At 40.6% G+C, this 26,586-nt stretch overlaps 1 protein-coding gene and 1 long non-coding RNA gene across 3 annotated transcripts in view; both read right to left on the bottom strand.

Moving 5' to 3' along the window:
- Nucleotides 1-1,117: 1,117 nt before the first annotated feature.
- On the bottom strand, nt 1,118-12,277 carry LOC310646054. The gene is made up of 4 exons (XR_014493637.1): nt 8,447-12,277; nt 4,750-6,013; nt 4,393-4,495; nt 1,118-2,832 (listed from the first exon to the last, which is right to left on the bottom strand). It is a non-coding gene; the product is annotated as an uncharacterized lncRNA (long non-coding RNA).
- A 5,097-nt stretch (nt 12,278-17,374) lies between these two features.
- The window catches only part of HDX (highly divergent homeobox), a 30,251-nt gene continuing 21,039 nt past the window's right edge, over nt 17,375-26,586 (bottom strand). For both annotated transcript variants that reach the window (XM_083372181.1, XM_083372182.1), the window contains 5 exons: nt 25,949-26,156; nt 21,113-21,192; nt 20,798-20,881; nt 17,875-17,997; nt 17,375-17,580 (listed from right to left, as the gene is read on the bottom strand). In XM_083372181.1, coding sequence (XP_083228307.1) covers nt 17,455-17,580; nt 17,875-17,997; nt 20,798-20,881; nt 21,113-21,192; nt 25,949-26,156 — 621 coding nt within the window. In that variant the 3' untranslated portion in view covers nt 17,375-17,454. The remainder of the gene's footprint in view (nt 17,581-17,874; nt 17,998-20,797; nt 20,882-21,112; nt 21,193-25,948; nt 26,157-26,586) is intronic.

Genomic DNA, 26,586 nt, shown 5'->3' with positions numbered 1-26,586 from the left:
CCAAATCCTTAAGCTTTGGAACAACCCCAAAAATAAATGAAATTATTGACCCTTTATTCTCTGGGATTCATAGTGTGCTTTTGTGACAAGACTTAGCACGATATACTCTGAGACTCATTGCCTAACTCAAGACAATCAGAAAAAAATGGCTTTGGGGAGTTTCAAATCCTAAAGGCGAAGCTCTAGTTTTCAGGTACAGAAGAGCAGAGATAGAAAAACCATGGTCTGGACAAGCCATGGTGAGGAGAAAGCTATTAGTATCTAGTACTTAAACAAGAAAGTAGGGTCTTCTAAGGAAGAAATAACACAGGGAAGAGAGTTCTGCTAAAAACGGAGTCAATGAGTACAGCAGAACGAAGAGCTAGCAAATAGACCAGTTTTTTCATAATTCCTGGATAAGGACAGGACTTGAGATTGTCCATAGATGCTCCAGACAGTTGCTCCTCACGAGGCAATCCCAGGACAGTGGTCTTTGGTGGGTTTAGAGCTCTGAAGGTTCCAGCCATCTTACTTTAATCCTCTCTGCACCCCTTCCAGTATAAAAGTTGCTTAGTTCCATAGCATCGTACACATGGGTGGATAGGTTTATTCCTGAGGAACGTTATGAAGGAAAATTGGGATAATCCACTAAACGATTGTCCTTCAGACCTTCAGAAGAAAGTTTTGTTACAAGATGAAATCTGCCATGGAAACAAAGGTAAGCTATTTTACCGTGGCATTCTACCGTGTAGAATGAAGGGGCTGACTAGCTGAATCAAACAGTTGGCAGAATTAGAACAAGCAGAGGGATTTGTGCACAGGAAAGAAAGCCTAAATCCAACAAGAAATATTTGGCAGAATTATTCCAACATGTTTATAGTACAGATGGGAATGTGTGTGTGATTCATGCTCTGCACACAGCTTTTGCTCCTTTTTAGAACAGGAGGAGGAGGAGGAGGAGGAGGAGGAGGAGGAGGAGGAGGAGGAAGAAGAGGAAGAGGGGGAAGGGAGTCCATTGTCAATGTTACGGAATGGAATGGGCTAAAAATCAGACACTGAGAATGTGGCATTTGCCTATGTTATGCTTTTGAAAGCATTTCTGTGCACGTCTCTTGACAAACATACTCCGAATGGTTAATGGTAGAAAGTATAACGGTTTATTTAGTCTCCCCACATGACAAATATCATTTTTATTCTGCCTACAACTTAAACAATGCAGGCGTTTGTAGCATGAGTGTCACATTTGTTCTAGGCAGGCTCTTGTGAGGTTGTGTGCCAGCAATGGGTAGGGCCACCCTCATTGCACAGGCCAGCACACACTCACACACAAAAAAATCTACACTCACATTTCTTCCCTCTGTGCAGGTGCACGTCTTCTCTGATCCTTCTCCCCAAAGCCGTCTTTGTTTCCAACACCGACATCAACGCCAATAACAACATCTTAATTTTCCTGAGTCCGTACTGGACAAACGACTTTTCCTCATGGTTTTTTTTTTAACTTCAGACGTTGGTCCATGTATTCCATCTTCAGACTCGTCAAGGAAGAGTTCGGATGCGATATCATAGGATGGTGAGGAATATCCAGGTGGCCATGTTTAGGCTTCTTCATTATGACATTAAGCTTCCAAACGTACATATTTCCAGTTGCACAGCCCATAATTCAGATTATTATACTTCCATTTAGAATAGAATAGAATAGAATAGAATAGAATAGAATAGAATAGAATAGAATATAGAATAAGAATAGAATAGAATAGAATAGAACAGAATAGAACAGAATAGAATGTAGAATAGAATAGAATAGAATATAGAATAAGAATAAGAATAATAAAATAGAATAGAATAGAATAGAATAGAATAGAACAGAATAGAATGTAGAATAGAATAGAATGTAGAATAAGAATAAGAAGAATAGAATAGAATAGAATAGAATAGAATAGAATAGAATAGAATAGAATAGAATAGAATAGAATAGAATAGAATAGAATAGAATAGAATAGAATAGAATAGAATAGAATAGAATAGAATAGAATAGAATCTGGAAGGGATCTTGGAGGTCTTCTAGTCCAGCCCCGTTCAAGCAGGAAAACCTATACCATTTCAGACAGGTGATTGTCTAGTCTCTTCTTAAAAAATCTCCTGTCTGGAGGCAATTTGTTCTACTGGTTGATTGTCCTCACTGTCAGGAAGTTCCTCCTTAATTCCAGGTTGCTGCTCTCTTTGATCAGTTTCCAACCGTTGTTTCTCGTCCTTCTCTCTGGTGCTTTGGTGAACAACCTGGCCCCCTCTGCCTTGTGGCAGCGCCTCAGATACTGGAAACAAGAGTTTGTAAAGTAGCAGTCTTAAACCTTCCGACAATTGAACCAAAGCTAGGAAAAAGAAGAGCCCGCATGGCCACCATTTTAAATTAATGAGAAGAGACCATGGACCTTACTTATTTTAATTTGTCCTGCACGTTATCATCTATTAAAAAAGTATCTAAGTACAGCGCTGCAATTTCCTGGAATTCTCTCATCCAGGTTTGTTTTGGTTTCCCAGGTCAGCCAAGGTTAAATAAGTGTTGTGGCAGATAAGCAAATAGTAAGGTATGTAATGGAGGCAACTTGGTTATCCCTCCTGGATTCCCTTTGATTGTAGACAAAGGATAATTGTTTACTTCACTTCTTAAAAGCCTGCCTCTGCAGATCCCAAGAAGATTCTTCCATCATTAGTGTTGAAAGTAAAGTTCTGGGTGACAGCCAGTTTGGTGTACTGGTGAAGGCACCAGCCAGCAACCGAGAGACTGGGAATTCTAGTTCCACCTTAGGCACAGAGAGAACTGGGTGAACTTGATCCCAGTCCCCTTTCTTGGCCCTAGGAAGAAAAACACAAGGAAAAATCGACTTTTGAATATGTTGTTGAGAAAACTGTAGAACCTGGTCCAGGCCATCACCAGGAGTCAAGACTTACTCAAAAACACACACAAGTAGAGAAAAAAAAGTTCAAAGTACACTCAGGTGACCTGCATAGAAAGGGGTGTGATTTTGTACAGGCAACAACCATCTTGGTATGTCTAGGGAGATTCTGTCATCCAGGTCATGCTTTGTCCCAAAGGTGCTTTTTCAAAATGAAACTGGGCTTTCTTGCTTTTTCCTTTGAAAACGTTTTGCTTGTCGTCCAAGAAGCTTCTTCAGTTCTTCAAGTTCAGTTCAGTTCAAGGAGAGAACCAGCCTAGAACTAACGAGAAATTTCCTAACAGTGAGAACAATCAACCGGTGGAATGGCTTGCCTCCCAAAGTTGTGGGTGATCCATCACCTTGCTTCTTGGATGAGAAGTGAAACCTCTTCAAGGAAAAACAAGATCTTTTGGAGTTGAGGAAGACTATAGTGTCCATTCAATACGTAGATGGAAAGACCAAATCCCATGCTGTTTGTTTCTTTGTGGATTCAGGCGATGTATAAAGCCATGTTCTGAGCATGGCTGAATCCATAAACCAGGAAAGTGAAAATCAGGCCAGGAAAATATGGGGAAATGCAGCCTTTCAACCAGCTATTTTCATTCTTCTGAGTCTTGGTTCTTTTTTGCCACCAGATGTCAGTAAGATAGCATGTATTACTCAGAGAATGAGTTTACACATTACCTTTCCTTCCAAGGGAAAAAAAAACAACTCCCATCTTTTAAGAGGATAGGTCATGCTGCCATTTCTACTTTCTTTTTCACAGGAAATGCACTTTCTGGCCTCTTCACACATTCTCTATTTCTAAAAAAAAACATTAATTCCCTAGCCTAGGAACTCATTTCCTGACTTTTCTTTTGTTAAACTGCACGCTGCTAGCTGGCTCCTAGGCTTCCAAAGACGAAGATTCTAGCTTGCGAGGAAAGTCAATCAAGCTGTGAACTTCTCTCAAACCTGATGAATCTTCTAAGACTGACGGTGGGATCCTGTTCTGTTCTCTTTCTCCTTCTCATAGCACACTTCTCTGGGAAGGAAGTTAGGAGCAATACTCCACAAATTCACAGAATACAGAATAACAGAATTGGAAGGGACCTTGGAGGTCTTCTGGTCCAACCGCCTGCTCAAGCAGGAGACCCTCTACCATTTCAGACAAATGGCTGTTCCAATCTTTTCCTGAAAACCTCCAGTGATGGAGCGCCTACAACTTCTGGAGGCAAGCCATTACTGATTAATATTTCTAACTGTCTGGAAATTTCTCCTTAATTTTAGACTGGATCTCCCTTTTGATAAGCTTCCATCCCTAACTTCTTGTCCTATCCTCAGGTGCTTTGGAGAATAGGTTGAGCCGTTCTTCTCTGTGACAGCCCCTCAAATATTGGAAGACTGTATCAGGTCACCCCTGGTTACTGCTATTATGTCACAATCAAAGTAAGAGCAAGAGTAAAGGACAAAAGAATTAACTATCCCATCCACTCACAGAGTTCCCAAATGTTTTGGGCTGAAGAACACATCTGAGACAGGTTCAGGGTGTTGTCACAAAATGGGTACTGTAGGTAGGTTTGCCCATTTGTTAAATGTCTCTGGACAAGTGGAAAGAACAGAATTACAGAATTAGGTCAATGACTATCTAGACCATTATTATAGAGTTTTTGTATCCTGATAGATTTAGTTTAGGTTTTTAATGGCCAATTATTGCTTTTACTTTTTGTGGGTTTTTTAAAATTGAAACATGTTTTTTTTTCCATCTTTGTGTTTAGTTTATCGATTCAGAAAGGATGCAGACAAGATTATAAAAAGAAATCCCCAGCCATGCCTGCCTGGGTTTCTCACTTACCAATAAATGAATTGGCAGACCCGTTTTGTGTTCACGCCACACAGCAAGAGACAAGCAGCAGTCCACTAGTCATTCTCTGTCCTAAAAAGGTGAAAAGGTCCCAAGCTGAGCTGTGTGACTTCTACTGACTGCGGAGACGCAAATGTCTTCACAAATTTCTTTCCATTCTCTGCATCCTCTTCTTCCTCCTGTTGCCTTTCTTCTAAAGGTCAAGAGGATTGGTCTGACAGGGTGATGGTCCAAGGGCATCCATAGTTGAGGGTTCCACGGTTAAGGGTGAGCCTGAACCACATTAGGTCCAGCCCCCAGCCCCAGCGTTTGCCAGTGGTCTCTTCTCCAAATAGGAACCAGACTTGCCTGGTGTTTTGTAGATCAACTAAGTAGAATTAGGGCCTACCAGCTTGTGGAATTTCAGTGTCGCCAATTGAGCTGGACATGATCACGGATACTTTATCGTTTGGCCTTGTAGATACTGCCTCTCTCTCGAGGTCTCAGCTCAGTATGAGAACATACGGCTGTAAGAGATCTCAGAGGTCTTCTAGTCCACCCCCCTGCCCACGGCAAGAGATGTTATACCATCCAGACAAATAGCTGTCCAATTTTTCCTTGAAAACCTCCAATGATGGACCATCCAAATCTCTGGGAGGCAAGCTGTTCCCATTGATTAATCATTCAGTCAGGAAATTTCTCCTTATTCCAGGTTGGGTTTGTCTTTAACAAGCTTCTACCCATTGCTTCCGGCCCCGCCCTCAGGTGCTTTGGAGCTTTTCATGCACCTTAGCAGCTAAGGCTGCTAATAGCTCCATCAATATTGCAAACCTCACATCGCAAGAATGACTCCAGGCTACCTTCCCTGATACACCTCGTTGTTGATCCTGCTAATTAATTGGTGGGTGCCAGCAACTGCAACTGCAACACTAACTCCGTGTAAGATTTTCAACTCTGCCCAACACAAGCAGCGACAATTGGCAAGGATCCAGTGAGGCTAAAAGGATCCTTCTTCCTGGTGTTGGTGAGCAAGCAAGCAATCAGAGGGAGGGAGGGGAAAAAAGTGAATTTTGAAGAGATGTGAAAGGCTTCTTTTGTATGGATTTGATTAACCTTATTAAAACAGGAAGGGGCTGTATCCTGTTCCCGTCTGCTCGTGTGGAAGTAGCTGAGATCAAGCCTGCCTTAGATATGATGCATCAAGACAGCCATAGTGCGTTCTCTTTTCCGTGCTGGCCTGGCTGGTTTGCTTCCAAGAAGCGAGAATACTGTAGATCTGCAACAGATGAGACATAAGTACGATGGGCTTCCTTTCAGCTGAAGCAAAACATCCTTTGAAAAAAGCACTATCTTTTGAGGATAGAAACAGGGTTTTTCAACTTTGGTAACTTTACGTTGGGTGGACTTCAATTCACAGACAAGTGATGAGGTTGTAGTATATTCTGCTCAGCACTGTCCAAAGGACGTGGGGGCTCAGCGATTAAGGTGCTGGGCTTGCAGTTGGAAAGCTAACAGCCCAGGTTCGAGGCCCCAGTGCCAAATGATGGGGTGAGCTCCCATCCTCCAGCCCTGCTCTTGCCAACCTAGTAGTTTGAAAGCATGCAGATGCGAGTAGATAAATAGGTACCACTTCGGTGGGAAGGTAACAGTGCTCCATGATGTCATGCTGGCTACATGACCGTGGAAATGTCTTCGGATAGTGCTGGCTCAATGGCCCTAAAATAGAGATGAACAGCGCCCCCTATAGTCGGCAATGACTAGCGGAGTAAAATCTGCAGGGACTCCGTTACCTTATTGTCCAAAGTAAGTGAGCACCACCATGAAGAAGCCATACTAAACTTAAATTCAGAGCATCAACAGGGTTTATTAAGCATCGCTATTCTCTTGAGGTTCACACATCTTTTGGCCAGCTGCTTGGATCTGCAAAGTTCAGGACTCCCAATTCTGGGTCCTCATGAAACAACTCAGCCCCGGATTAAAACACAAAGAGTCTAAAAACACCTTTCTGGGTGAACTACTGTTATTTGAAAAAAGCATCAGCTTTTGTGAGTTAAGTTCACCTCATATTCTCAAAACCAACTCAGTTTCAAATATTGAATCCTATACATAAGGTGGCAAAATTAGGATGATTTTGGCTCCCTGCTGATTTGTTATAACTCCTGAATTTGTGTTTGTTGAGCGTGAATAAAGATGACTGAATAAATTCCTTTTATAAAGGAATAATCAACTATAGTAAAGGTAAAGGTTCCCCCGCACATGTGTGCTAGTCGTTTCCGACTCTAGGGGCCGGTGCTCATCTCCGTTTCAAAGCCGAAGAGCCAGCGCTTGTCCGAGGACGTCTCCGTGGTCATGACTAGACACCAAAGGCGCATGGAGCGCTGTTACCTTCCCACCGGAGTGGTCCCTATTTTTCTACTTGCATTTTTACGTGCTTTCAAACTGCTAGGTTGGCAGAAGCTGGGACGAGTAACAGGCACTCACTCTGTTACGCGGCACTCGGGATTCGACTCGCCAAACTGCCGACCTTCTGATCGACAAGCTCAGCGTCCTAACCCACTGAGCTTGTTGATCAGAAGCTTGTCGATCAACTATAAAAGGCTGCATAAAGGATTTTGTCATTTTGCTTCTAGTTTTGTTATAGCCCACTGCTCGATTCGCCCTCATCACAGGATAGTTGCACTTTGGAACATCATTAATTGGCAAGACATTTGAGTAATTGAATCAGCAGGACACCCGTAGTCTGGAAATAAGTGATCAATAACCCCTCTTCAGCCACAGAACCAATTCCTTGCTGCCTACCTAACAACGGTTCTGGAAGTCATAGAAAGAAAAAGCGATTAGCAATTTTTATTTAAGTGAATATTTATGCTATTTGCCAACCTTTTCCCATAGATAAGACATCAAAGTTCATTTTTAGAGGCTGCTACCTCACAGATTTGGTGCCCCGACAACAAACAATTAAACAAAGTTGTTAATATTCTATTCTGGAGGAAGATGGCTGAACTCAAACAAGATGCTAAGCCAGGTTTGGGTGTTGTTATTTTTGCTTAAGCTTTAGTTAACATAAGAAACAGCAGCCTAGCTTGCACATAAATGCTTAAAACCTGAATTGCTTGGTTCACACATTATTCTCAGCAAGAGCCAGACAAGCCACCTAATTTTCTACTGTATCTGTTAACTAGGCAAGTGTTAGTATAAAAATGACAAATTCACTTTCTATGATGAATGCTGCAATCACTTTTTTTTAAAAAAAATCATTATGTGTGCATCTTACATCCTAAAACCGGAACAAATCTGTTTCTCTAAAATCACCGAAATTCTGCTATATTATGTGTAAACGTCATTCACAAAAGGTTGCCTACCACCTTTGATGTTAGGACTTAACTTTGCCTTGTTTTATTGAAGCTATTTTTTTTATTGATCAAGGACCACAATAAACTTTCTGTCTGCCTGCCTGTCTTTCACTCCAAAAGTTGTCCTAATTTAATCTGTGAACCAAGCTAAGATATAGTAGCTAGTGTGGGCATAGAACAGGTAAGCAGAAGGCCAAAGAGGGTTTGAAAGCCAAGTAAGGAGAGCATACACTACTATCCTTAGAGTTGACCTCAAGAACATGAAATCAAGCTTGAGTAACAGAGGAAACTCTTCTGAATCATTGCTCATGAATATAAAAACTGGAAACTTAATGTCGGAAATCAACTTACGGTACTTATCCTTTATTGAATTTCTCCAATCTTTTAGATCTGGTAAAGATAGAAAAATATCCTTGAATGCAATAGACAAGGCGGTCCTGCACTCTAACCAAACTGACCTAACAGTTACAGTGTTGTACTAAAACAACTCAGTTTATTAACCGTCTGTCAAACTATAACTGATGCAGTCAGAAAACAAAATGACCGTTCCTGAAATTATTAAAATTATGTATTTCAGTGTGGATGCAATCTGTCCTCTTCCCCCCAGCCCCAGCCTCTTTCCCCCTTAAAAATGGGGAGAGGAAACAAACATAGTAAAAAAATAATAATAAATGCAATTATACAGGGTGTATATTTTCAGAACCTTAAATGAAGACAGGAAACTTTGAAAGTATCCATTAGCCCAAATCCAATATTCACATTTTTATTGTTTTTCAAACCAAACTTCTCAAGCTATCTGTTGATAAGTTAAAAATCCTATGGCACAAAATTTTCACAAAAAAAGTTAAGGCAGAGACCAACAATTCATATAAAAATAGCTGAATCAGTTTCTTATGAATAACCTTTTCTTCTGTGTGTTCTGGATTATGATAATACAAGTTTATAAATATGTTAACTGTATATGTACATGTGTATATGAGTGTGTACAGCACACACACACACACACACACATACATACAAACAAACAAGATCAGTACAAATGGGTGGAATCCCTTTTACCAATAAACCCAGATCACATATCCTGGGTTACAATGGAGGTACTCAAGATAAGAATCTGTCATAGACTTCTTGCTACACATAACCATTTACATATTGTAAATCTGCAGTATAAACACTGAGTTTCGCAGAGAAATTCAGCTATAAATCACCCTAAATTTACAAAACTCACCCAAGGTGTCCGAATGGACATTATGTTCATTCCTTCAATTTCAGTGGCACATTTTAATAAACCAGCTTACATTAAGAAAACAAAAACTTTACAAGATACGCAAAATTTTCCAAAGCATCAACAAAATTTTAAACCAAGTGTTACCAACCCCCAAAAGCAGAGAAATTTCTAGAGAGAGGTTTCAGAGGAGGTCAGATGAACAGTTTGATGTTAGGAGCATTTTATGGAGCTGCTAGCTTACAATTCACAATGGACTTTTACAGTGTGTTCATTACTTGATCCCAAACTTTTATTTATTTTGCATTCATCTTGCTTTGAACTTATACAACTTAGAACCCCCTACCTCTGCTGAAAGGTTCACTCTTTTTTTTGCTATTTGACCACTCGAAATAGCAATAAAATATATGTTTTTAATATTACATGCTTCACTCTTTCCATGCATTGACCAGAAGTAGGTGGATTCTAGATGCTTTGACAAAACACCATTGCAAAAAAGAAAAAAAAAGCAGAAGACAAAAATCCTCATCTCTTTGTTTTATTGTAACCAAAAGTGGGTTTAACAGCTGGAAAATGCAGCAAATTGCCTTTCCTTCAACTACCCAAAGATTTTTGAACAGCTGTTCGGTTGCCAACACTCTGCCAATGGAAGAAGGAACATAAGACATGTTTCTCTCACACCTTTCTCTTTAAAAACTCAACATGCTACCTTAAGCTACAGTAGAAGAATAGGGAGTTGGATGCACTGTGCAGTGGGACGCCTTAAGCCGATGTTTGTCAACTCTGGCAACTTTTAAGATGGGTGGATTTCAACTCCCAGAATTCTGGAAACTGAAGTCCATCTATCTTAAAGTTGTCATTGCATATATGAAAAAAACAAAACACCGTTCTGTGCAACGATCTCTGATGCAACCTCAGCCGTGCTTGCAATAACCACTTAAATCGACATGATTTAGGGATTGCGTTCCCAGATCAGCAGCGTCAAAAGAAGAACTGAACTGCCTTCTGTTCTAATTGAATTGGTGACTTCCAAATTTCAGCTACTATGTCATTTTAAGCCATACCTTGTTCAGCCTCTTAATTGAAGACATTATATGTGATGGATTCACCCAGGGAACCATAAACCACAATTTGTAAATCATGGTCAACATACTGTAGACTTGGCATGATTGTAGGCAGCAAAAGGACCAAGCCGTACACTTTCTTGGTGGGAAAGTCAGTTGTTTTCCTGTTTCTTTCCAGGAAATTGTATTGTGTTCACCTTCTAAGTGCCTTTTGGATTATCTGTCCCAAATGTTTTAGATAGGTAACAAGAGTTAATTTGATTTCTGGAGACTGTTCAACACCTGAACGTGTTTTTTCCCCCTGATAAAAATACTACTGGGAAATTAAAAAGATCATCAGGACATGGAAACATTATTAATAATAGATGTTTTTCATTGTTTGTGCCAATTATTACAATATTACGTTTGTTGTCTCTGACAAGGAGAAAAAAAGTTTCTAAGTGATTCCCAAAGAGCATCTGATGTGGATTTCTGTAGAATCACGTTGAATGTTTCAATTGCCTTATGTCCATTTGGCTAAGAAAAGTATTTTTTTTTTCCCTATGGATGTTGGATTCTGAATGAATTCTAGGAATGAGGGGGCTAGCAGCAGAAATGGACCTGTCAGCACCCGAAAGGAAGTGAAGCTAACTTTAAAAGCTAGAAACAGAAGAAGACACTTCCAGATGAATGGAAGATGGCTAAAAGGGATCGGTTTTAAACTTACTTGCCTAAGCAGTTTGCATCTGCAGTGGAAAGGCGCCTGTCGCAAGGCCATAAGTGAGCAGTTTAAAAGTAGGGCCAATTCTGAAACTAATTCAGTGATGAAGATCCAGTTAAGGCACATTCCTGTGGGGAAACTCAACAACACCCATTCATATCAATGGACCTCTTGAAGGAACTTTCCCAAGCCAGCTGTACCTTTATTGTAGAATATATTTCTCTTTCACAGAATTTTTTACATGCCTATGCAAACACGGGTTGCCCATCACACGGACACACCAACTTTCTTCTGAATTGAGCTGGGAGCTCCATGACATGCTGCCATGTTTACTTGGTAACACATCAAAAGTGCTGCTAAGCTTCTTTCCAATTTCCCATTCATATAACCATCAATTAATTTCCTACGGTTAACATTAGATTAGATAAAAAGAGCCACCTAAGCAAAAGATGACACTATTTGGGAGGGAAAAAAATGACCGGTTCCATTCTTCCCGAAATTAGTTGGAAATTTTTTGATCATTTCAAATGTACCAAGAAGTTACATTATAGTCTACTGCAGGGGTCTCTAAACTTGGCTACTTTTAAGACTTGTGGACCTCAACTCCCAGAATCCCCCAGCCAGCTGCCTGGGGAATTCTGGGAGTTCAAGTCCACAAGTCTTAAAATTGCCAAGTTTGGAGACTCTTGATCTAGTGCACATCCAAAGTTGCATCATCTTGCAGAGGTAGTCTGTAAAATGTATGTGTAGATGTGAGTCTTTAGTATTACGTAAATTAAATAATCCAATAAAACATTTCATATACCAGATGTTAATTTTGCTAAAGCTCTTTTGTCTATAACATCCCACATTTTTTTCCAAACAAAATAACACTTAAACATATTTAAGGTTCAAGTTTGATGTCCCCTGACAACCAAGATGAAGATCTTCCCATGAAAAGAGAACACCAGAATTCATGTTGCAAAAGGGTAAGTAATGGAATCTATTACTTAACCAATTTTAATGTTCATACAGTATGTAGTTTCAATCTATCCCAAGGATGCTTTTTCCAAAAGGGAGATTACAGAATAATAAGAGTTGGAAGGGACCTTAGAGGTCTTCTAACCCAACCCACTGCTCAAGCAGGAGACCCTATTCCAAAAAGGTAGCTGTGCAGTCTCTCCTTAAAAGCCTCCACCAGTGATGGATCACCCACAACGTTTGGTGGTAAGCCATTCCACTGGTTAATTCTTCTCACTTTTAGGAAACTTCTCCTTAGTTCTAGGCTGGTTCTCTCCTTGAACCGAACTTGAAAAATTGAAGAAGCTCCTTAGATGAGAAGCAAAACATTTTCAAAGGAAAAAAAAACACAACCCAAGGAAGTCCAGTTGCCTTTTGGAAAAAGCACCTTTGGGGCAACCATGACCTGGATGAAGGAGAATCTCCATAGACATGCAGTTTCAATCTTTTCCCTGAAAATAATGAACAATGGAGTGTTCACACACAAACCAAGAGGGACGTTATGAAGTACCATATACTTTTATGTTTTTAAACCTCAGCTTATTGGATCATGGTCCAAGCAGAGGTATCAGCAGCAATCTTTTCTTGCTTTTGTGTTGTTTGCTTTTTAAAAAAGGAGGACAAGGAGAGAGTGTCCAGAGGAGACCTCTTGTATCACCCTAGAAGAATCTGATCCTATTAAAGGTATCTCCATTCAGTGCAATTGTTAAAAGATACACAAGCCTTCTCTTCACAAAGTCCCCAGGCTTCAGAGGAGAGAAACAAGGAGTGTGAAAGATTGTGAAATCAAAAATGGCTCCTTACAATAAGTTCTGGTTAAAATATCCCCTTTTAACCATAGCTTTCTCTTGGGACCCATTTTTGGATTTGAAAATAATGCAGGTAGTTCTTGACTTATGACCACAATTGAGACCCACAATTTCAGTTGCTAAGCGAGATTTGCCCCATTCTAGGATCTTTCCTGCCACAACGGTAGTTGTGTCACTGCAGTTGTTAAGTTAGTAACAGTGGTTGTTAAACGAATCTGGCTTCCCTGTTGACTTTGTCAGAAGGTCGCAAAAGGGAATCATGTGGGACGCTGCAACTGTCATAAATACGAGTCAGTTGCCAAGCGCCTGAATCTGGATCACGTGACCACGGGGATGCTGCAACGGTCGCTAAGTCTGAAAAACGGTCGTAAGTCATTTGTTTCCGTGCCGTTGTAACTTTGAACGGTCACTAAACAAATGGCTGTAAGTCGAGGACAACCTGGAAAGGCTACAGTTCCAAGTGGACATGGGCTAGCTCGCTCAAACACATGTTCAGCGGTTTTATTATAAACTGTTGGGAGGTTCGGAAGGATGTCTTGGAAATTATTTTAATACAGACAATAAATAAAATGCATATTCTCATCATCTGATGAGCCTTAACGTCAAAGGAAGCCTCGCATCTGTGAGACATCTCAGCTCGAGAAGACACAGCGTCTGTTCTCCAACATATCCATTTTAAAGACAAGTATTTGCACTGTAGACTCAGATCATACATTCAGCATCAAAGGATGCGCAAGCACAAAGGAACTCCAAGCCATTATAAAAAAAAAAGAAGTTATATAATTTACAGAGTTGTATTTAGATCACACTGGAGGCCAAGGATTTCCTAGCCAGTGCCATGCCTTTAAAAAAATCAAAATAAGTGTCTTGACGTTGGAGCTGGGCATACACAAACCAAAGTGCTACACAAATTACTGGTAAAAATAAACGATTTCCAGTTCACCAAAAGATTTGCCTAAACAATATATAAAGCCTTCCACAGAATTTCTAGAATTGTTGCAAAGCTGAAAGGCATCTTTATAGCTTAGGAATACGGGTATCTACATCCGAGGTAGCTAAATACAAAAACAAACAAATTAAAAAAAAAACCCACCCTTTTGTATGAAATAGCTTTCCATTTCTTTCAAAACACTATTCAACTTTCATTTCCACTGAAACTACCATTTACGATGTTTGGATTGCTGCTCTTTGACTAAACACAAGAAGTGTCTCAATCAGGGTTGTCCAACCTTTTGGCTTGTCTCAGCCACATCGGATGAAGTGTCCTGGGCCACATGTAAAATACAGAACAGAGTTAATGTATATAAATCACAGAAGGTTAAAAGTTGACCATGAGGGGTCCTTGGTGCTCTCTGAGCTTGCTTGTTTTCTTGCAGATGTTTCGTTACCCAAACTAGGTAATGTTATCAGTGCTACTGATGATGTTACTTAGTTTGCAATGATGTTAAAAGTTTACAGTCTTATTGGACCCTCATCGCTAGCTGTCCTGAGCCGCAGGTGGCCCGTGGGCCATAGGTTGGACACACCTGGCCCAGATCAATGTTTCTCAAACTTGGTACCTGTTAAGACATGTAGACTTCAACTCCCAGAATTCCCCAGCCAGCACAGCAATCCACACATCTTGAGAAACACTGGCCTAAGTAATCCTGGAGGTCTTTCTGACATCCCTTCTCTTCCTAACATCAGTTGCAGTGCATTTGGGCTAAGCCAGGGGTCTTCAAACGTGGCCCTTTTATGACTTGTGGACTTCAACTCCCAGAATTCCTCAGCCAGGCGTGCTGGCTGAGGAATTCTGGAAGTTGAAGTCCACAAGTCATAAAAGGGCCACGTCTGAAGAGCCCTGGGCTAAGCAAATGCAAATAGAAATGGGATTTGAAACAACAGGTGCTTGCCCTAAAAACAACAGATCTGCAGATCTTTCCCTGTCATCTTTTGGGCTCTCCATCACAACCTTCCTTCTCTATTAGGCCAGCCTTATCATGCATTGCCTCAGCTTGCTTCCTACCTTTTACATTCATTTTGTTTGGTTTTTTCCCCAAAATGCACGTAGTGCTGACGACAAGCACTTCAAGCTGCATTTCGTGACTCCAGAAACAAGTCACAAAGGCCACGTAATGCAGACGTAACTATCAACATGGCAGTGAGCCTAGAACAGCTTCTTGAGAAATCTCGTCGATTTAGTTTTATTGCTGCTAATTGTGCTATATACAAACTTTTAAGGAATGCTTGCTGAAAACTCAGAAGCCAGAGGTGTGGCCTTCATGAGCTTTCCAGGGTTTGGAGGTAGGGGAACATGCAGAGTCCTCCTTTCCAGAAAGCAAACGAGAGCAGTATTAAGAAAAGGGGGGGGGGGAAAGCCCTAATTATCCCGTGTCCAATAAATTTGCATAATTTACATGGGCCAAAAGAATACAGCCTTCTTTGGCATCGGATTTTGATGCAGAACGGCACCCAAGTCCGCCGCTCTTTTTGGACGTTGACTTGAGAGGAAATACATCATTGCTCATAGTTGCAGTACATTCGCTTTCACCCAGAGGTGCGATTAGACGGGGGTGGGGGTGGGGGTGGGGAAACAAAAAGCAACCCTCTCTTAATTTCTCCTCTGCAAGATGTGAAGTTGCAAAACCCTTCCCTCCCCGGCCCTGGCAAAACCTTCTTAGGCTAAAAAAGGAGTCGCAATCTTGCTTCTCCTGTGCTTTTCGTTCTTAAGAGAGCAACTAGGAAGAGAGCCGAGAGATAAAAGCAAGGACGAGGGCAAGGAGGCGGTGGCAGCTGAGGTGAAGAAACCGCGAGTTGGAATTTACGGAATAACGTACAAGGGGACTCTAGAAGAGGGAGGGCAGTTTTCTTACGCAGCAGTTTTCTTACCAACACTTCCGTAGAATGTGACAACTGTGCCTTCCAGGTTTGTGCTCTGGAGCATCAAGAGAGCGTCTCTTATTTATCTTACGCTTTTGCGAAGGCAGCACTGAGAGACCTTACAAGGCCACACCGGGGACGTCTCAGCCTGGAGAAAAACCTAACTACGTGGTCGCTAAGAGTCAACATGGACTTGACAAGCACCTAATCAATCAGTTAAATACTATCCCAAAGAACAAAGCGTACAAATTGGTAACATTTTCATTATCCTATTTAAGACACGACATACATAACTTTAGATCAAAATTCTAAAAAAAAAGTTTAAGATTAAACATTAATCTTAAGTTTCCAGCAGTAGTTGAAAAAAAAGAGGACCATGGTCAAATTATGCATTGGACTCTTAGAAGTTATTCTGAGCATTTTGATGCCAACAGCAAAGATGGAGGAACTCCAATATATTTCTCGCTGAGGTCAGGTCTACACGGCCTACTAATTGCCCCCAAAATCCATCAAAATAACTTTTAAGCCTGGCTGCATAAATGTGTTGTACATTTGCTACATTCTATTCAGAGCTAATCCATACATTAGTGTTTGCTAGCTGGTTTGTTTGTTTCTTTAAAAAAATTATCTTAATAAGTATATGGACTAAGTAACTGCTCCACATTAAAAGTCCAGGAATATATTTCCCCTTCAAGAGAATTCTCATCAAAATGTCTCACACCACTTATGAAGTTTTTTTTTTCTTCTTCTCTTGAGTCACAATTTCTGCCAAACACATTTTCATCTTTTTCATATGAGGCTTGCTCAGGGACCAGTCACTTATAAGTAAGCCACAAGCATCTGCCAGATCTTCAGACATGGATCTATACTGGATCTTTGCAGCTTTATGGGATTATTACTACCAATCTCTACAGTGTACTAAAGAGGAAGGCTGTGCAACTGGAAATTGTGTTTTTTTTCTGAACTGTGCACTTAAAAGAGTCACGTGTTTTGTTTGCTTGCTTGCTTGGAATTTCCACCTGCTGATATACACAAAATAATTTATTAAGAGCTAAGATAAATAGATTTGCTTTTCTTTTTTCAGTAATGAAAATATTCCAGGATATTTCATCATCCCAAGATGAAGAGAAGATACAAGGATTTTCCTATATACAGGAAAAAAGAAAGGAAAAGAAGAGAGACCAATACTTCTTTTGTCTGTTCCCTGGTTAGAATGATCATCATTTGAGTGAAGGCCCAAATTATCCCCACTGATCTCTTGAAACCCATAATTTCCAGCGACCAGTCCATCTACCTGAGAAGGGGAAAAAGAACAAGAAAAGGCAAAATATCACACTGTAGGACTGACGGGTTAACATTAGGAAGGACGGTAGAGTTATTAACATAATTGATTATTATTCTTCCATTCTCGGTGCCCTCGTTAGGTCAAGGGCTTATTATTAAGTTCATGTTGTTACGAAGGTACCATCGTCAAAAGAGAGAGCTGCCAGGAGCAGCTTTCAAGTAGCGTTCACATTTATCAACAGCAAAACTCTGAATCTGCGGGAAACTATCCGGATGCCCTCCATATACAACTGGCTCGCCGGCTTTCCCGCCCTACGTTCTTCCTTCATATTTTAAGGATATTGGTTAACCCCCATGTAATCGGTTCAAAACATACACACGTTAGGACAAAACTATACTGTGTGGGTTTCCTCTGTCAGAAAGATCACAAACTGTCCAAGGCATTTTTCTCGGACGAAGAGGACAAGCTGAATGAGGTATCGTCAGGTTCTGGAGATGTATGGTTGAAATCCATCTCTTCCAATTCGGGAGGTAAGTCGGCTAGAAGGGCCTGCATGACAAAGAAAATGGGGATAGTGAAAAAGTGGCCATTTGTGCTTGGGAGTTTGGGCACCTACCACATCAACAGCTAACCAGTGGAATGGCTTGCGGTGGGTGCTCCATCACAGGAGGCTTTTAAGAAGAGACTGGACAGCCATTTGTCTGAAATGGCGTAAGGCAGGGATAGGCAACCTCGGCCCTTTTATGACTCATGGACTTCAACTCCATGAGCTTCATAGCAGAGGCCTTCGGTCCCTTTAAAAGTGACAAAAGTTCCCCCCCCCCGTCTTTTTTTCAGTCTTACCTGCTGCTGATCTTTATCATCTGTTTTGACAGCAAGTATCAAGCTTCTAGTGAAGGCCTGAAGTTCAAAATACTTCTGTTTTTGATGCTCCAGTTCACTCTCAACGAATCTTACTTCCTCATTCTGGAGGTAGAGAAAAAAAATTCCATATAACTTTCAGTATAATGCTTCATTTTGTAAGGGAGTTAAATTGTTCTCTAATGTGTGTTTTTCCCCCTTTTGTTTTTTTTTTAAAAAGAGGAGCTATATTTGCAAATATGTGGTGCAAATATATGGAGCTTTATGCTTGAGAAAAAAGCCAATATTAATATAAAAACGGATCACATTCTCATAGATTTGAGACACAAAATCATTTTTGTATTTATAATAAATTTACAAAACATTTTACCAATATACTCTCAAAATGAGAAATAGTAAATAATAAAGCACAGCAGCAATCAAACACTAAAATCCACAAGCAAAATACATCTATCTATCTATCTATCTATCTATCTATCTATCTATCTATCTATCTATCTATCTATCTATCAATTCATCTTTTTCTCTTTCTTTCTCTCCTTTCTTTCTCTCTCTCTCTCTCTCCTTCCTTCCTTCCTTCCTTCATTTTTTGTAACTAGGAAATATTCTTCCCACATTTCAACAACAGGGCAATAGGATTGGAACTCCATTTTTTAAAAAAATATGGATAACCTGTTTTTCTCAGACATTAGCTCATTTAACTTAGAATAGCTGTTTATCAAAATTCAACAAGAACAAGTTTTGGTAGTTTTCACGTCACACTATTTAGATTACTGGGAAGTGATCCTGAAGAAAAAAAAGCCACTTTCTTCACATTTATATTCATCTGGCACTGCACTTTCTCTTAAAGTAGGGATCATGAAGTAAATATGTGAAGGTCAACTGCACACATACTCTGTGTTTTTCAAAGGCTGCCATTTACTTTACGCCTGGCATTGTTCTAGGATAAGATGTGTTCTATATTGTTACACCAAGTGAAATCTAAGTTAGAAGTGATCCACCTCCAATTCTTATGTATAGATGTAACCTTTGCAAATTTGGCAAAAAGCTGCCCTTATCATAGTCCCCAACTGTTGTTGCTTATATGGCATCAAAACCAAACATTAGCCTGTAATCTACAAGCTGGTGAAATTGGAACATTCTGCCTTAAAAAATAAAGTCATTCATCCTACTTCTAAAAATGTTTGCTTCAGCACCATCTGCCTGGAGTTATGTTCTCACCGTCCTTAATTTGTACTCAAGGCTTTCCAGCACCGAGTGCTACACTTGGACAAGAAGGTGGAGCAGGATGAAGAAGGTTATATAGTCCTCGACTTACAACACTTCATTTAGTGACCATTCAAAGTTATGACGGCACTGAAAAAAAGTGACTTAGCACCATTTTTCAGAGTTAGAACCTTCGCAGCATCCCCATGAACAGGTGATTCAAAATTCAGATGATACTTATGACGGCTGCAGTGTCCTAAAGTCATGTGATCAACCTTTTGCGACCTTTCGATAAGCAAAGTCAATTCCCTTAACAACCGGTTATTAGCTTAACAACTGCTGTGATCCACTAAACAACTGTGGCAAGGAAGATCGTAAAATGGGACAAAACTCACTTAACGACAGAAATTTTGGGCTCCGTTGCGGACTAAATGTATTAAAGGATCTTCACTGCTTCATAATAGACTTCATAAAAGCCACACAGTGTGACTTTTTTGTTCAAAAAACCCCCTCCTCATTCACTCTCCATATCCTCTGATAAATTTAACCAGTTTGTTAGAAATACAGGTATTCCTCGACTTATGACCGTCACTTAGTGAACCATTCAAAGTAATGAGAGACTCCTGACAAGTTACTTATGAACTAGGTTTGGAGTGCTGGCTTTGTCCTTCCACACACCCCACCCAAAAGGCATTGTGAACGCATTTTGGATGCTTCGTAACCAACCTATCTTGATGCTTGTTTGCAAAGTCTTACAGTCAGGTGATTACAATTTACAATAGTTTTGACAGAAAAGTGGCATTTACTTCTAGTTTGTGTGTGTGTGTGTGTGGGGGGGAAATACGACCAGTAGCAAATAATGGGTTTACTTAACAGCTGCCTCAAAAGAGGCTGTGAAAAACAGGTCCAGTCATGTGGTAACCCACTTTACGACCATCACAATTCATGACTGTGATTGCCAGGGTCAACGATGACTGAAAATTGAGGACACCTAACCTGTATTAGATATCATAACCAATGAGGGTCACGATATTTCCAATGTGCTGATTTGACTGAAATGCAATCTCTGTTTAACATAAGGGAGAGGGGAGTGGAAAGAGGGTGTATGGCGGGGGTTGATAGTAAAACAAATCTCCCTGCTTGCATTAGATGGGCTGAGAAACAAGGGAACTGGTTTTGAACATCCAGCTTATCTGAACCACAGTTTGAGGTTTTAAGATTATCTTGTCTTCCTGATTTCTAACCACAGAAGCTACAACACCTTGTGTTGGCTTGGACCGACCTTTATATTCTTAATTTAATTCTTTGATCAAAAGAGGACCCAGATTGTTGGGGGCAATTAAGCTGACTTTGTAATAATGCCGCTTGGGGTGTGTGTGAAAGCCCTAATAAGCAGGCATAGACATAGAATGAAGGCTACTGCTAAGCTTGTAAGCCGCCCTGAGTCTTCGGAGAAGGGCGGGATATAAATGGAATAAAAATATAAATAAATAAATAAATAAAATCTGTATATTTAGAATAGGGGTGGTGGTGGTGGTGGTGGGGAAATGATGGCCCTTTTATGACTTGTGGTCTTCAACTCCTAGCAGGAATTCTGGGAGTTGAAGTCTGCCAAGTCATAAAGGGGCCATTGTTCCCCCACCTCTGATTTAGAGGATAATGGTTTTTCTGCTTGAGCAAAAAAATGGAAGGCACTTACTTTGTAGTCCAAAAGAGAGCTCATCTGATCCACTTCGGAATTACTTATCATATCGCTTTCCTCATCGTCTATTATTTCTATTTTCTTGAAGGAAAAAGCAGACAGCATATGTAATTTTTGAAAGGAAACGTTTTGACACAAGTCGTCCTCCACAAAAGCTTTCCAAGGTAGGATACTCTGAGTTTTGATTTTTCCTCCCCCACCCCCCCAATCTCCTCCCCAGTTCTACGGCACAACACAAAGCCCTTCAGATAATCAGTCCACCAAGCTTTGTGGGTTTTAATTCAGTAAGTTGATTTTAGGAAGCATTCTCACCACATTATCGGAAGACACAGTAGCGTGGTCCTCCTCTTTGTGGCCAATGTCTTCGCTTGGAAGAACTTCATTGTGTTCTTCTGCAAGAAATAAACAGCGATGCAGTGCTAAGCAACGTGCTGATCTAAAGACTGCCAGAAAATCCCTCAGAAAGAAAGAAAAAGTGTGTCCGCTCCCACGTCACAGGTCGTTATGATAAACGTCTTGTTTAAGTAAAATCAAATTTGTCTATATACTGCAATTAAAAGAGTTAATCCCACCAGGCTCAAGGTTGACTCAGCCTTCCATCCTTCCGAGGTAGGTAAAATGAGGACCCAGATTGTTGGGGGCAATTAAGCTGACTTTGTAATAATGCCGCTTGGGGGGGTGTGTGAAAGCCCTAATAAGCAGGCATATACATAGAATGAAGGCTACTGCTAAGCTCGTAAGCCGCCCTGAGTCTTCAGAGAAGGGCGGGATATAAATGGAATTAAAATTAAAAATTTAAAAAAAAATGTTTTTCTTCTGAAATAGTAATGCTAGAATTAAATCTTTGGGGCCACGGGAGTGAGACAAATAATGATGAACCATTATTCAGATACTGAGCACCTCTTTAATGGTATTTCTACGTAGTTTAGTCAACAGATCATTGGTGTTTGTGAAAAAGGATAAAAACTGGGAAGCAAGATGCGTGTTTAGGACTTGATCTGGAGGTTTTCGCTCCCTCCGCTGTTATTAATGTGGAGCTAGATTTCAAATCTCACCAAGGCCAAAGAAGAGCAGAAATGAGAGATATCCACTGTCGAAACTAACCAGTTTTCCAAGTCTTTTTCCATTAGACCCAGAAGGAAAGTTTCCAATTTAAATCTTCACATTCACTTTAAGAATCTTCTGCATTAAACTATGAACCCTACTCCAATGTTTCTTTGCTTTATCACCATAAATGATAAAAAAGCCCCTTCTTTCAATGTACATTTCCAACATTCATTCGAGATACCTTTATACATTCTAGATAACCTAACTGGCATTAAATACCAGCGATACCTCATCTTATAAAAGTTTTCTTTTAAGCTACAGTTTATAGTGTGAATTTTAAGCCTTGGGGATAAAGCTATGGAACCAAGATCAAGAGATGGCAGAAACAGTCTGGTGGCCATTAAAAATGATCAAGTAAAACATTATACAGAAAAGCAGAGTAGAGTTATTTCTTGCTTAGCGGCTGCTTTGATAGCGTGCCCAATGTTAGCTACTTTCATTTCAAGAAATAGTGTCTCCCCTCACCGCTACTACATTTCGGGAATAAAGTGAATCCTTTCCTTTCATTGTCCAACTCAAACAGCAGACATACAGACATACAGAAAGTCCTCATCTTATGACCCCAATTGAGCTGAACATTTCTGTTGCTAAGGGAAGCGCTTGTTAAGTGAATTTTGCCCCATGTTATGACAGATAATAATAATAATAATAATAATAATAATAATAATAATAATAATAATAATAATAATAATAATAATAAGAAGAAGAAGAAGAAGAAGAAGAAGAAGAAGAAGAAGAAGAAGAAAAAAGAAGTCTTTATTGATTAGCCCCTGGGTCATATCAGAGTGCAAACTTCCAGCAACAAATTGTTACTAAAATTTGATAAAAGCAATTTAAAATGGAATTTGATAAAATACAATTTAAAATGGAATTAGAATAAAATAAGATTTAAAATGAAATGGTAATAAAATACAATCTAAAATGAAATTGTAATAGTGTACAATAATTTAAGATATAGATAAAATATGATAAAATTATATTTCTGTTATGACAGTTGTTAAGGGAGTCACTGCACTTGTTAAGCTAGTTAACCCCGGTTGTTAAGTGAATCCAGATTTCCCCCATTGAATTTGCTTGTCAGAAGGTCGCAAAAGGGGATCACGTGACACCCCAATCCACCCTGGGACATGGCAACCGTCATAAATATGAACCAGTTGCCAAGCCTTCCAATTTTGATCATAGGACCATGGCGATGCTGCAAAGGCCGTTAAGTGTGAAAAATGCTCCTAAGTCACTTTTTTTTTGTGGTGGTGGTGTTGTAACTTTGAATGGTCACTAAATGAACTGTGGTAAGTCAAGGACTACCTGTGGTGATAACTTTATAACAGGTGCAGGGACCTGCGCCTGTTCTAGAACAGGTATTCTAGTATTAGAATATTCTAGAAGTAATTCTAGAATTCTAGAACCAGGAAATTCTGTAGGAACGTGTTGACACAGAAAACGACTTTCAAGAATCCCCTGCATGGAAAATAAATTAGCCTCTTTAATTGTAGCTAGGTTTTCCCCAGTCCTCCAAAAAGGCAGGTAACTGAAAAAATAGCAACCTATTTCACATCTAGGAAGCATTGAACAGCAAAATGGATGTAGCTTGGTATTTTACGGAGGCACAAACACATCATCATCATTGCTGAAGTATAAAAAAACAAGTATTTCTGTGCTTGTATCGTTAAAAAAACAACCAGTATTTATCCTGCAACTTGTTTACGCATTACAGGATCCAATCTGAGTTGGCCGCTGGAACCAGAGGTTTTGTAATTGAGCTTTTGGACTCGTGCTGGAGCCCATCTTCAGGGAACTTCTCTCTAGCAGAGTGTGTGCTGTTCTCTGTGTGGTATTTAGTGTGCCTGTTGTAAGTAGCTTTTTTAGATGTTGATAGGGGTGTGTTGATGGCTGGCTTTTAAGTCGTTGGCTGTCATTTGCTTGTGCTGCCCTTTCTGAGTACTTGATAGGCTGGTGGTAAATCAGCACTCCTGCTGACTGAGGAGGAGGGTCTGTTTCCCTGGCTTCAATCACATTACTGGCTGTTTTTGGGCCTGCTCGTCCAACAATCTTAGTAGCTGCAAAAGTGAATGTCTATGCATTGATCAGAGCGATCTTCTTGGTACCTCTCTTTGATGGCTCCATCGTAGGCCTCAGAGTGTCAGACTCAATTAATTTTAAGATAGTTTCTTGCTAGAGCTGCAGAATGTTCTACTTCTCAAGTCCTCTTGCTGTCGGAGGAGTTCTTTCACCTCAGGCGAAAAGAAGATTTGCAGATTTTTAGCGACGTGCTTGGCTTTCAAGTTACTTCCAGCCAATTTTGTGTTGTTATCGTATTCTCTTTGTAACTGAAATTCTGACAGACTCATCAGAAGCGTTCAAGTTCTCAGATTTGTTTATTTTATATTTTTTTACCTTTGCCTTCTCCAAATTGGTTAAACAAAATGATGAGATTGAGCCTGGCATATCTATCTATCCATTAACGTGCCCTAGAAACAGGCCATTTTTGAAGTACCCAAGGCAAAACCTTGGCAATTTGTTCCAGTCAAAAGCACTAGGCGCAATTAGCTGAACTGTGAAGTCGGTAAAATGTGAACCCGTGTTCACTTTTAACTTGACACAGTTATTGTTGCTTGTACATTTTAAAACACACTTCTAGCATCGTAACAGCCTGCCTCTGTCACTTGTTGGGTTACTAAGAATGGGATCCAACACTAAAGGATCATTCCAACCGTATTAAAAGATCAGTGCCAAGTCAGGAGTCTATCCCTCTCTTCTACTGAAAAATTAATTATCCCTTTAGAGTTAGCCTGAAAAGCAAAACTTTATCCAGACTTGGATTGTCCAAATGAGCAATGAAATATTCAGACAAGATATAGAAGCAAAATTATGTTGGGCGTACATCCTGGCCCAGATTGACTTTTTAACTAGGATTAGGGTGTATTGATAGAAAATTCATAACACAATCCCACATGTGAGGAACATTGTATAAAGTTGACCCATGGAAGCCTCTTCCTTGATTGATCACCAATGCCTTTGGAAGAAATAGCATATTGTCAACTTGGAAGAAATAAAGCAGAATACATAGCTAGCCATAAGTCACTAAACAGGGGAGTTCAGATAAAAACACAACATTTAATCCAGGGTGACTCCTGAGTAATTATCCCTGACCTCCCCCCCCAAAAAAATAACTACAAGATAAATGCTAAAAAGATTCCTCCACTGCTTTGTGTTTTATAAATATGTGCACAGGGTCTTCGTTGCCGGTATTTCTCGGTATGTCAAGTAAACCAGATTTCCTTGATATGTATTCAATTCTGGCACATTCTCTATTTTCCAACAACTCAATTGTTAGTTGGGGAAAAGGCAATCACTTGGCAGCAATAGATGTGATCAGTAAGGTGAAGATCCCAGATTTCAATTCTGGCATCTCCAGGCAGCACTGAGAAAGAAAGAAATGGGGGCCCATATTGCTTAGAAAGAAAAGTTGGAGAACTGAGGGGATAAGATAGAAGGACCATCCAGGAAGTAATGGGTGATTACCTGGAACATAGTCTTTGACTTACAACCGCTTACAAGCGATTGTTGGAACTTACAATGGCACTGAAAAAAGTGACCTGCAACCACTCCTCACCCTTACAACTCTTGACAACGTCCCATAGTCACACGGGCAAATTCGGGCGCATGCCAAGTGCCACATATTTACGGTATTTGCAGCATCGCAGGGTCACATGAGCACCAGCAGGGGGTTGGACTAGATGACCTCCAAGGTCCCTTCCATCATCATCATCATCATCTGCAACCTTCCCAGCTGGCTGCTGGTAAGCAAAGTCACAGGGGGAAGCTCGGCTCTTTAGCGACCATGTGGTTCACTTAACAACTGCAGTGATTCACTGAATAACCATGGCGGAAAAGGTCATAAAATCAGGCCTGACTCGCTTAGCAAATGCCTTGCTTAGCAATGGAAACTCTGGTCCCAATTCTGGCCCTAAGTCAAGGACGTACGGTAAATCCCGAAGGCCCCACGCGTTACACTAGAACACCAATGGCAGCTTTCAATACCTTGGGAGCTTCCTTCCGATAAGCAGATGGATACTTCATCATTCCTGTCATTATCCTCTCCTATATCAGTCAGGGGGTCGTCTCCTGGAATGGGTACCGATTTATCACTGGAATCAGAGTGGCTCGAAAAAACGGCAGGGCCACCTCGAGGAGGAGGCACTTCAATGCCCATCAAACGGTACTTTCGCCTCCTATTTCCGATCCAAGTCTTGAGCAAGGAAACAGATACGGGGGAAAAAAATTAAGACCTTATCGCTGGTCCCGAAGCTGAAATGCTAAGCAAGCCACAATCACAACAACAATCGGGTGCGATTCAAGGTGCTGGTAATTACCTTTAAAGCCCTACATGGCTTAGTCCCGGGGTACTTGCGAGACCACCTGCTGCCAATGTCAACCTCCCATCGCCCGGTTCGCTCCCACAGAGTCGGCCTCCTCAGGGTGCCGTCGGCCAGGCAATGCCGGCTGGCAACCCCCAGGGGGAGAGCCTTCTCTGTGGGCGCGCCGACCCTCTGGAATGAACTGCCTCCAGAGCTGCGGACGGCCCCTGACCTTCGATCCTTCTGCCGTGACTTGAAGACATGGTTGTTCCAACAAGTGGGCCTGGACTGATCATGGTTTTTAAATTTGGTTTTTATCGG

This window comes from Vipera ursinii (assembly GCF_947247035.1).
Source record: "Vipera ursinii genome assembly, chromosome: 12".
Classification (NCBI taxonomy): Eukaryota; Metazoa; Chordata; class Lepidosauria; order Squamata; family Viperidae; genus Vipera; species Vipera ursinii.
The sequence above is the reverse complement of the archived record's forward strand: the minus strand, read 5'-3'. Positions and strand labels throughout refer to the sequence as shown.